This window comes from Leptosomus discolor, chromosome 23 (assembly GCF_034619465.1).
Source record: "Leptosomus discolor isolate bLepDis1 chromosome 23, bLepDis1.hap2, whole genome shotgun sequence".
NCBI classification, from domain to species: Eukaryota; Metazoa; Chordata; class Aves; order Leptosomiformes; family Leptosomidae; genus Leptosomus; species Leptosomus discolor.
The window spans coordinates 9,091,711-9,103,906 of record NC_141413.1 but is presented as its reverse complement, the minus strand read 5'-3'; the positions used below and the strand labels follow the sequence as shown (position 1 = coordinate 9,103,906).

Below are 12,196 nucleotides of genomic sequence, written 5' to 3'. Positions count from 1 at the left end.
AAAAATAATTAAGTGCAGTTTAGTAAGTGACTTGCAAATACAAATGGAGTGTAGACATGAGCGAAAGGAAAGCATGCAAGTGAAAGTGCGTAGACTAGTAATTTGAGGCTTATCCTTATTGAAGCAGGATGGCAGTCTGAAACACATCAAACAAAAGCTTACTTGGTTGTACCTATTTTTCATGCTCACTGCTCTTTTGTGCCATATTGTTACATTATAATAAAATTCTGTATCATTTCGGTGAAATGATTGGCTCCCCTGGATGACACAGTTTTCCCTTCAAGTCAGACAGTTAAAAGAAAAATACCAGTTAATATCCAGTAGTAGTGCGTAGACACAGCTGAATGAAAGTAACTGAAATGACAATGAAAACATTGGAGTTGTTCAGTTTCAGTGTAACTGCCGTGCTGAAATTGAGCTCTCATATCAGAATTTGAGAAAGGGAAATACTGTTTCCTTTTTACAGCCAAGTAAATCAAAGCAAAGACAAGCAGAGATTATTGTTGTCATCATTGTGGTAAGGCGGAGCTATCTGTGTTGGCCAGGAAAAAGAGTGAGTACGCTTTGGGGTACTGATGCCTGGAGTAAGCTCTTGCTCCAAAGGAAAATATAATTTCTTGGTTAGTAAATTACATAATTTGTGCTCTGGCAGACTTTTGTCAGGGGGCGTCTCTGAGATTGCCATGTTGCTGACTGTATAATATAAAATACTAACTTTGTGAAGCACTTCTTATTTAAAACAAAAACAAAACACAAGGACTTGACCTCTGCTTAAAGTTCTGGGTTATTTTTTCTGCTATGTCTCTTTCTGTACTAGCCTTTCTCAGGGAAGGTGAGGGAGAAAATTAAAGGAGCAGGAAACTAACATGCTTTTTAGGATGCAGTTGTAAAACCTTCAGCTAAAAGGCTTGGAGAGTAGCAAGTGGTTTATGTACTTTAAAAAAAATGGAGGACTGCAGCTCAGGAAGATTTCATTCTGACAGCAATCCATTGTTCCAAAGTATCCATGTCCAGATACTTTTACAAATAGGTATGGTAGTTGGGGGTTTTTTTGTGGGTTTTTTTTTTTTTTTTTCCTGAAGACAAACTGTCTCCTTCAGACTTCTTTAAAGTGTGTCAGGTTATGTAAGTGGTTTAACGCCTAGGCTTTGATTTCTAAGAACTGTGGCAGTTTCTTACAGGGGAAGAAGCACTCGGAGTTCAAGACAGATAAAAAGAAACAGTGGGTCAAAGTGTATGGTTTCCTCCTGAGGAAAAAAAAAATTGTAGTCTCGCAGATCAAAAAGTCAGAGTGGAGGTCCCAACAATGTTCACTGATGCTAATAATGTAGCCTGCACTGATGAATTGATACTTGCTTGGTGCTCTTTTTGGGGTATGATGGCATTAGTGGTTTGTGCCATCAGGAGGAAGGTGGTAGCTCCAAATACTGCTCAGAGGGGCATAGCCATCTATAGTCTCTTCTGAGCTTGGATGTCTGTCAGACCTTTGATCAGATTGCTTCAAGAAATGACATTGACTGACGTGTCACTTATATGTTCCAATGTAGTGGATATACTCCAATGTAGTGGGTGATACTGCTGTTCATTGCTGCTGGCTTTTCTGTGCCAAAAGGTGTGAAATTGCCATCAGTCTTACTCTGCTCTGCAAAACTATTCCAATATGCTTTGTATGCAGTTTAGCAAGTTAATAATTCAGGATGACTTCTACTAACCACAGCGTTGGGCCCACCAAGATGTGCAGAATATGCAGTTGATGTCAAAGGGATTGATACCTTCAGTGGGTAACAGTATCACTGGTATCTAGAAACAGCTGCTGTCATGTGTGAAATGTCCGTTCTTATATGAATGAATTGCACGCGCTTGTTAAGAGATTCAAATATGTGGGCATGTGCAAGTCATCTAAAACTGTATCAACCAGAGCTCAAGGTAGAGGCTAACCTAGAATTTAAATGCAAGTTTGGGCCAACAAGTGAATTTTGGTATAGTGTAGTAAATATTGCTCAAGGTATATGATAGGTTTAAATGTACATTATCTCTTTATAATACCTTTAAACAGTTGATTTTTTTTTTTTTTTAGTTCATTTTACTGTCCTATCGTTCTTTGATCAGTAAGTATATAGGACTGCAGTGTTCAGTGCCACAAGGTTTCCCACTAGGTAAGAAGGCATTGGCAGAAAGGATGTATTTAATGCATCTAAGCTGTTAATTCATGTTTCTTAGGGAGATGTACAGAAAGACATCTTTAGTAAGCATCATAATGGCTTGAAGTAGCATCAGCTGTTGGCATATGAACTGTGACTTTGGGGGATTTTTAAATCGGAACTGCTTAGGCTTGCCAGGGAGGGCATCTTGTTGTCATCATGCAAAGGATTACCTCAGTAGCTTTTTCCCAAAACAAAGAACAAGTATTTGTGGAATATTTCTGCTTTTCTTATGTTTTCAGTAATAATTCTGTGATCTTTTGTAAGAAAAGCTGTCCTTAGGATTCTTTACCCATAATACCTTTAAAAGAGCTTATCATTATCTAAACATCTCCTGGTTATGGGTTTCTCTTGTTTTATCTTTGTTACTTGACTTGCATATTGAAAGTAATAGTTTATTTTAGGATTGTGCCTATCTAACAGTCAGGAATTGGTTCATCTGCTATTACTTTGTCAGAAAGGTTGTTCTCTCTATGTATGTTAATATGTTTATATTTCTTTCATGTATAAATACTTACATTTAGTCTGCAATTCATTTCTCAGTCATTCTTGAATATATTAATTTCTGTAGGTCATCTATTCTTAAGTGATTTTATTATCTGTCCTTTGAAAATAATGTCCATATCCTGCTGTTAGTTGAATATTGGAACTAGACATACAATCCTAATAATAGTCTCGATAATCTAATTTCTATTTTACATTCTTCTTGTATTTGTCTGTAATATTTAAAAACATAAAGCAATAATAGATAGGAAACACTCCTTTTTTGAATAATTTACGGTTTTATCATCTGCTCCCTGCAAGGAGCCTTTTATCATTTGTTTCTCCCTTCCCCTTCTTGTAGGTTTTTCTGTTCTCTTTATTTTTCTCACTTGCTGCCCAATAATAATTTGTTAATTCTTACCGTATCTTTCATGTACACCTAATACTGCTCGCAGAAGTCTTGCAGTCTTCTTGTTTTCTTTCACGTGATTTATCTCATTCTATGGTGTCTCTTGTGACATTGACTAGAGGGAAGAAATTCCCATCTGCACTTCATGCTTTGTGAGGGGTTCAATTTTTCAAACTACATCACTTTGTCAGGGGCCGTAGTGTATGACTCCTTCAGAAGTAGTAAAGCTCTTCTCCTTCATTTCTCAAAAAAACCCCCCAAAGAACCCGAAGAAACATAATTACCAAATGGTGGTTATATGCTCTTTAAATGGTGCCAAAAGTTTTAATGTCTGTGGTTATATTGCAGTTCAGTAACACAGTTAGTAAGGTGTGACCATGTAATTAAGTCAATTTCACTACACTTGCAGATGTTAGACCAAATGCATTCTTGATGTAATCTGTAAGAGGTGGTAAAAACATTGCAAATACAATTTGCCTGGTTTCTTTTTCTTCTGATATTGGGGTACAGCCCTTCTCCATGAATAAATAGTCTCTCCCAAGTGCTACTGTGATCACATATATAGTGGAAAAATGAAATTCTTCTGATTGTTTAATTGTAACCATAAGTGGACAGCATTTCTGTGAACTTATCTTTAGCAGTTCAGTTCTGTATATCCAGATTTGCGGAGTAGGCATATTCAGCTACCGAATTAACTCAATTTTGGTCTCTGAATTAACTCATCATTTTACAGCCCTTTGAACTAAAGCCATAAATGTTTTCTTGAAATATGTAAGCAATTTAGATTGAAATTTAGTGCAGATTTCAGTTCTGAAAGTATATTGTCCATTTTGTATTAAGAAAAAAAATGTTTTGTGCTTGTTCTCTTCTATTACAGTATCAGTGAGAATATTCTATATTCAGAGCAAGGAAGTGCTGGGATTTTAGATCATGGTTTCTTTTTGTATTGTTGTCAGTCTTCATTTGCTTAATTATTTCTGCTTTGAATTGGTAACGTCAAAGCAAATGGAAGCGTGTAGAGTAATATAAATGTTTTTGGAATAGCTTGGTTGTCATTCTTAACCCTTCCTCTGTTTCATTGCCTTTTTAATTTTTTTAATACCCAACGTAAACCTCAGCATTCAATACTGCAACTTCAATGTGGCATTGGCTCTTAATTATGAGTTAAAAATCAGTAGACTGTGTCAGAAAGTAAGAATTAGCCATACATGCAGCAAAATTGATGCTGTCGAATGTTTGGTCATGTTGAAGTTTAACTATTAGAAAGGATGAGTGCCCCTTTTTAGCTTCTGTGTGAAAGACTGTTACAATGTAGTTGAGATTCTTTATGAAACTTTGTATAACCTCAGACTGAAATGAGAGGAAAACAAATTATTCTGGGATGTGAAATTATGTTCACTGAGTCCATTTCTGGCAAAACCACACTTTGTGGAAGTTACAATTTGCTTTATATAAAAGAAGCCTAAGAGTTTTGTAAATTTTTTTTTTTTAAATGAATTTTTATTTTAACTGACTGACCTAATATATGACCAAATATAGTGGATGAATGAACATGTCAAATTGGATTCTAAAGGATTCTAAACCTTTTTACTGCAACTTTGTGGTAGATCGAGATCATTGCATTTCTTTCAGAGAGGACCAGCAGATGTCTAGACAGGGCTCGCTGCATTCTTTAGTTCTCATGCTGGTCTGCTCGCTAACATTATGCAAGGGATTTTTTTCTGAGCATTTTCTTGTCTCAAAAAAAGGCAATAATGGTGCTTACCTACTTTGTGTTGTATTGAAATGTGAATAAAATAGCAAAAAAAGAAGAACCAGTTGTTATTCTTCTCAGAAGGTAAAGGGTAAAAGTAATTCCTGAAATCTTGATTCCAAAGAAATTAAAGCACTGACAGACCCTTAATATGCAGTTTTTCCCCCTAGTAAGCCTCATACTGACTGTTAGCAGCTAGCTGCGTGGCACCTGGAGTCCAGTCATGAACAAAAAGACAACAATTTGTGTACAGTCAGTCCCCTCTCTGTGGGAGAGGATAAAAGAGGACAGGGGATCCATGTAGGAGGATTCCTACCTAGCCAATTTTAGCCAGCACCGCTATGGTGACTATGGCTGGAAAGGTACTTCTTGTGGAAGATGCTAGTTTTCCCCTCCCACTTGGTTATTAACGATTTGTGTGCTTGACATAACTATCTACAGTTGTCTTGTTTTTTCCCTTTCTCAAAAGGACCGGAAACTGGAATCCTTCAATTAACTAAACCTGTGAATGTGTTTCAGACAAATAGTTTGATGGGCAGATGGTTTCATATTAGTTTACTCTTCAACATCGTCTGGGATTTACCCAAAGGCTAAGATAAATGCTTGCATTCAGACTGAGGAATGTTAGGCTTTCATTCCGAAGTAGTCATTCCACATTGTGTGGCTTAGTTCTGAAATAGCAAATTTCCTAAGGTGTTCTGGTTGTTTCCATCTAGTAGATGTTTTAAGGAACACACCTCAGTCTGTAAGTATACTGGATCTGTACACTGGAGTAAAGATAGAGCTTGAAACTTCAAGTTTCTATATTACTGTAATATAAACCAACCTGATCTCTGCAAGAAACTGTTCTGGATATAGCTGTTGCTTTGGCTTAGCCAGAGTAAAGATTCCTTGAAGTTCTTCTGGCATATGCTTCCATACAATAATTAACAGTATGTGCACATGTAGCTGCATAATATACTTTGAAAAAGGTATGTGTGAAATAATTAACTTTAATGTGATACTACATAAAAAAACGTGTCTCAAAACTTACCATAATCTAACATTTTTTTGTGTTTCCAGTGTTTAAAATGGTTTTAGCATATTTTTGTTATATTTTAAAATTAAATTTTGCTTACATCTTTCCTTTGAAAACTATAAAACACAGACTTGTCTTGGAAAAAGCAGAATTGAATTAGAAAGAATTTGCTAGATTATGAAATCTAGCACTTAATGTTACTGGAGATAAGGTTATCCTTTCCCTCTCATTAGTTGATCAAGTGCCACTTCAAAACAGTTATTGCACTTGCTACTTCTTTGAGTAGCTGTTCTAGAATGTCAGTCCTTTGGTTTAAAAACGTCCTCTTTATTCCAGGCCAAGTGTTTTCTTGGCTAGTTAATATGTTTTTTATTTTGCTAGTGTTGTGGCTGATCTTAAATACATCTTTTTCCCTACATAATCTTTAACGCCCCTGAACTTTTTCAGAGAGCAAACCATTTCATCTGCTGCTTTTGAGTGCTGAAAGCTTACTTGCTGAACTTCATACAAGAGAATTTTTTTCATTTTTCATAACCATGTTAATAGTTGTACAGTTGTTGTATTTGTTCTAGGTGATGTATTGCAAGTGCTTTTGATGATTGCACTACCGCTTTCTGGATACCTGATGGGAATTTTGAAGACTGCTGTGTTCTGTGGTCATCTGTGCCTTTTTTCTACCACTGCATCATCTCATAGCTCATTCATTTCTTGACAGATTAAGGCACCAACTCTCTCTAACTTTGCATTCAGTTATGTATTCATTTATAGCCCTCTTTCCCAGTTTGTTTTTCCAAGTTTCCCCTAGCCCTGGAATTCCGTTCTCTTTTGCTTAGTCCCTGGGATTATGTCTCTTGTCTTTGGAATTCTAACTTCTATTCAGGTTACAGTTAATGCAGTACTGTATGGTGAGAACCAACTAAAAATCTGTGAATCATTGTGCGTTTTACGTACTGTTTACATGTGATATGTATGTCTGTGTGATTTTGTGTGTTATGATTTGCTCCCTTGATATACTTAGTGTTTTATTGTCTGTTTTCCTCACAGCCGGTTGCTGAACCAATTCCAATCTGCAGTTTCTGCCTTGGTACAAAAGAGCAAAATCGGGAGAAGAAACCTGAAGAGCTCATCTCTTGTGCTGACTGTGGCAACAGTGGTAGGTGACCATTTACAGTGCTGCTAGTAATAACACATCCACTTGAGACAGAAGAGCTTCGTTTAATGACTGCTACTGACCCGTACATATGAGGAGTGTGCATCTAATAATAACCTTGCCACTTGAGACAGTCTAGTGTAGTGACTACTCCTGACCCATACATATGAGGACTATGCATCTATGGCATATAATACAGTTAGTTCAGCTGAATCTTATGCTCCCGTAGGGGAGACAGTTAAATTAACACAAATAATTAATTTGGCTCCTGGAAGGTTTCTTTAAAAATCATAGAATTACAGAGTAGTTTGGGCTGGAAGGGACCTTTAAAGGTCATCTTGTCCAACCCTCTGCAGTGAGCAGGGACATCTTTAGCTGGATCAGGTTGCTCAGAGCCCCGTCCAGCCTGACCTTGAGTGTTCCCAGGGATGGGGCTTCTACCACTTCTCTGGGCAGCCCGTGCCAGTGTTTTACCACACTCGCTGTAAAAAATTTCTTCCTTATGTCTAGTCTAAATCTACTCTCTTTAGTTAAAAAGCATTACTCCTTGTCCTATCAAAATGTGCTAATAATGACCAGGTTTACTGTGTTTGTCAATTCAGTTATGAAAAATTATCTTGGTGTTCTTTCGTATGTGGGCCTGCCGCTTGCTATCTAGGGTATTGGGTTTGTGTTATAAGTAGATAAGAATAGAAGGACCTAAAAATAGGAGTATCAGGATAACCAAAATTCTGCATGGAAATATGTAATTGATAAACTAATCTCTCTGTGACCTATCTGTGAGCATTAACAGCAGTGGAATTGTTTTACTGGTATAATTTTTTCCTTTTTCTGTAGGTCATCCGTCCTGTTTGAAGTTCTCTCCAGAGTTGACAGTTCGAGTGAAAGCCTTGCGATGGCAGTGTATTGAGTGCAAAACATGCAGTTCCTGTCGAGATCAGGGCAAAAATGCTGTGAGTACAGTGGAATGTGGACTGAATTAGGAGATAATCAGTCTTGTGGATGTTCTGTTAAACGACAAAATAAAATAATTCTGAAGTCGAATATTTGCAGCTTTTGTTTGAGTCTGGTAGTTTTTCTGAGACCTATGAAATACCATGATATGTCTGTAGTTGAAAACTACGTGCATGTTGCCTGAGATAGTGACAAATTGATGGAGGGCTTGATGCTGATGCACATCTAAAATAGATTAACTTTATCTGTCTTCAACAGGATAACATGCTATTTTGTGATTCATGTGACCGTGGCTTTCACATGGAATGCTGTGATCCCCCTCTTACCAGGATGCCAAAAGGTGAGGACTTTGTGATGAAAAGGGTGATTTAAGATGGTGTTAGAAGAGATCGGGGGTAGAAAGTGCTTCCGTGTATTTGGTCCTCTTTTAGCTACATTTAACTTGTTCTTTAGAGCATTGCTATTCAGGTATTAGAAACTAGAGAAGGGTCAGAGCTTCACATCCGGATTTTCCACTGTCTCTTGCTTCCTGTACATTACTGTGTGTGAAGGGTTTTGAAAAAAATCTTTGAGGTTTGAGGAAATAGAAGTGATCCTTGCAGATTATAGTTATCAGCTTCTATTTGAATGAATGGCCTTGTACGAAAGAAAGAGAGGGCTTGTAAGTTTTTGAAGTCTTATCCGTTTGGACAGTAGAGAATCCTGGAGTACAAACAAACTTCTCTTTTCTATCAGAAAGCAGATTATCTATGAAAGATTTTTCCTTGGTAGTTAGAAGAAAATTTTTCTATAGAAGATGGTTGGAAGTCCTATAGTCGTAAGCAGAATGTAGGATAATTAAATGTGATACTTTTTTATGGTTTACTGATGATGTGCTACGAATTAAAGAGAATTCCTGTATGGCTGTGGGAAGTGTATCTGGAACAGGGGAGTAGGCTGTGAGAAAGTAACTGGACTTGGGTTTAGATTGCTGGAACATATACATAATTTTTCTTACATGTCTATGTGATAATTGGGGCCCTTGGTACTGTTCCTGCCCTTTCTGTCAGAAGGCCTGGGGCCTGTAATTCCCCTTTTTGTCCTATGTAGATGTCCCTTGCATTCAGTGGTGGGGACTTGTGTCTTGTAGGTATGTGGATATGTCAAATATGTCGGCCACGGAAGAAAGGAAGAAAACTTTTACACAAGAAGGCAGCACAGATAAAACGACGCTATGCTAACCCCATAGGACGTCCCAAAAACAGGTTAAAGAATCAAAATGCAACGTAAGTGTCTCTATAAGGAGAAGTAAGGTGTGAGATTCTATAGGGCAGTAGGTTTTTTGGAAGTCTCTGGTCTACTCTGTGAGATTTCTTTCACCATGAAAAGCTTTTCATTGTTCTTTAATACAGAATTTCTGAAGAGTGCTCTGAAAGACTACAAGTAATCTTAGTGCTTCTTTTTGCCTATATTTTTGACTCTTTGTAATAACTTACTGTTTAGTTTTGAACTATTCCTTATAGTCATAGTTGAATTTTCCTGTTTGTGTCAAGTCTGTTTTGCTGGATGGCTGCTTCTTCCAGCATAATTGTTTTGCTTTGCTTTTCTCAAGAACGCTTTCTGATGTTTAGAAAAACTAAGTAATCTACAATAAAGCATGTGAGGTGGTTGCTGTTTAACGTATATTTACTCTGACACTGCTGACAGAAAATATGTGGCCCTTTTCTACTTCCATTCCACATGTTTCTACATTTGTGGAGCACTCTGTTGTGTTGGGACGGATTGTGTGGCCTTGTCATGGTTGTTGTGGGGCAGCCAGTTATCAGGGAATTGGATTTGGCTGGGTAGGAATTCTTTGGAAAACTTTTCAGCCAGAGCAATTTCCTTGAGTTAAGGTTGCTGGTCAGTGCTTGTCGTGATGCAGCGCTATTGACTGTGCAGGGGACAAGAACTTCTGTTTTAAGCATCAGATGAGCTTAAAAAAAAAAAAAAGTTGAACTTGATTCTAACCAATAGCACCAAAGGACGTTCTGGAAAAAAAAAAAAACCTTGCGAAGTTTAATGCTTCTAAAAATGTAGAGGGAATGTCTCTCTTAAACATCCTACTTTTTTTTTCAGTTTGTGTGATACCTTTGTTTAGAGGAACTCGTGCTATAATTCAGAGGGGCAAAAGGAAAGCTAGCTATCTGCTATTCCTGTTTTGTCTCTCTTAATTTTTATTTGATCATTTAGTCACTTTTTTTTTGCCTTTGTTCTGTCATCTCACTTGCAAAAAATATCCACAGAATTATGTACAGATGCTTAGTTGGTCTTTTTAGGAAAAAGCAGCCTATTTCTATCCTCTGTAGCTGCGAAGATTGTAGCTAAAAATAGTCAACTTCCTGAAACAGCAGTCAATCTAGGGCAATCCCTCTGAGAAGTGCTAAATACTCAGTTATCTCAATAGTTTTAAAATTTCCGTCCTGAAAGATGGCAGCCGTTTGGAGATCAACACTGTTTTCTGCTAAGATGACCATCAGTGGTATAGCTTCTTAGCTGATGCATGTGTCATGTGTGCATTAGCTTTCTGTGTAGCTTTTAAGACAGTTTCCTATCACTACGACAACTTTGACAAATGACAGGTGTAAATGTTTAATGACTGCATAAATTGAAACTTTCTGTGCAATGGATTCATTCTGACTACTGTTTTAAAATTTAATGTATTAAATTTGGTGAAAATCTATTGTTTATACTGAAATTAATTGTACCTAATGTTCAGTGTGGAGAAAAATAGTACAGTACTTCTACTGAGATGTTTAGAATCCTGCCTCCTCTAGGGTACGCAGGCTCTTGACTACTCCTTTATTATTAAATTCTTAAGTTCATGTTTAGCTTCTGTGTGATTGATAAATAAGTATTTTAGGTGGTGGTCCACTTTGCAACCCAAAACAAACGACCTTACCAGATCTTCTGACCACATCTTTCCCTTTCTCGTCTTTAGATCAAAAGGCCCTTTCAGCAAAGTTCGAACTGGCCCTGGTCGGGGTCGGAAGCGTAAGATAGCTCTGTCTAGCCAGTCAGCATCGTCAGAAGGAGGATACCTGGAGCAGGCAGACATCTTGGATTTCTGCAGAGATGGCAGCACCACCTTGAAGTTTAACAAGAAAACCAAAGGGCTTATAGATGGCCTTACTAAATTCTTCACTCCCTCCCCTGATGGACGAAAAGCTCGAGGGGAAGTGGTAGATTATTCTCAGCAGTATAGGATCAGGAAAAAGGGTACCAGGAAATCTAGCACTTCAGAATGGCCCACAGGTAAAGATTTTTCACCCTGCCAATGTAAGTATCCTGCACATGAAGAAAATGTTCAAAGGCTAGGATGTTGAAGTGACTAGAATTGTTAGAGGCTGGAAACCTTGAGCTGAAAGTTAACGCTCAAATGCAATTATCTTTGGGGCATTGAGGTAGAATACCAGTTGGAGAAGGGGAGTGATCCTAGATACCTTTGCCTCTCTATATATAATCGCAATGTGTAATGAGGAATCAAATGATTACTGTGAGGCAAAATGCGCTTTGGTAATGAGGGGCTCGCAGGTAGCCTTACGAAATATGCTAAAGAATGTCACATTTGAAAGACATAATGTAGGGACTGGTTAATGAGAATAAGAACAGCAAGGTAGAAGTGTGAAATGGGAAACAGATAATTAAAAGCAGTCTGACAGACCATTGAGTTTCTGGTCTATGGTATAGGCTTGCACACAAATGTTTCTTAATTTTCAGCCATAGAGAAGCCTGTTTTGTGCATTTTGGCACCTTCTTGCTGGAGAACATCCCTTCTTTTGAAAGCAGTTCTGCTTTCCTTGTTTTCTTTTCTAGCTGAAAACATTAATTTATGACTGGGCCTTCATTTAATCTCTATGTTCAGATCTTTACGGTCTTGTTGAATAGTTTTGTAGTGTGACTTGTTCCTAAGCGAGCAGTGGAAAATATTCCACAATAACATACAAGCTTTACAGCTTTAGAATAGTTATCTGCATTAGCTTGGCTGGTGCTGGAAGAACAATAATGTATCTTAATGCTTTGGGGGTTAAGATGAAGTGTTGTGTGGATTTTGTTTGCTTTTTTTGTGGAAGGGGTGTTTCTTGGGTGTTGAATGTAAGTGTTCTTGTTTCGGTTGCACCAGATAGGGCATTTAAATAGTTGTGATCCTTGTTTGTGAGAAACAGGCATAGTGGTAAGCCATTTATCCAAAACTGTCTCATTATTACAG

General features: G+C 37.6%; 1 protein-coding gene across 1 annotated transcript in view; it reads left to right on the top strand.

Moving 5' to 3' along the window:
• KAT6A (lysine acetyltransferase 6A) overlaps positions 1 to 12,196 on the top strand; it is a 48,585-nt gene that overhangs the window by 14,079 nt on the left and 22,310 nt on the right. The window contains exons 3-7 of the mRNA XM_086477033.1: positions 6,909 to 7,017; positions 7,852 to 7,967; positions 8,227 to 8,308; positions 9,098 to 9,233; positions 10,928 to 11,241. Coding sequence (XP_086333159.1) covers positions 6,909 to 7,017; positions 7,852 to 7,967; positions 8,227 to 8,308; positions 9,098 to 9,233; positions 10,928 to 11,241 — 757 coding nt within the window. The remainder of the gene's footprint in view (positions 1 to 6,908; positions 7,018 to 7,851; positions 7,968 to 8,226; positions 8,309 to 9,097; positions 9,234 to 10,927; positions 11,242 to 12,196) is intronic.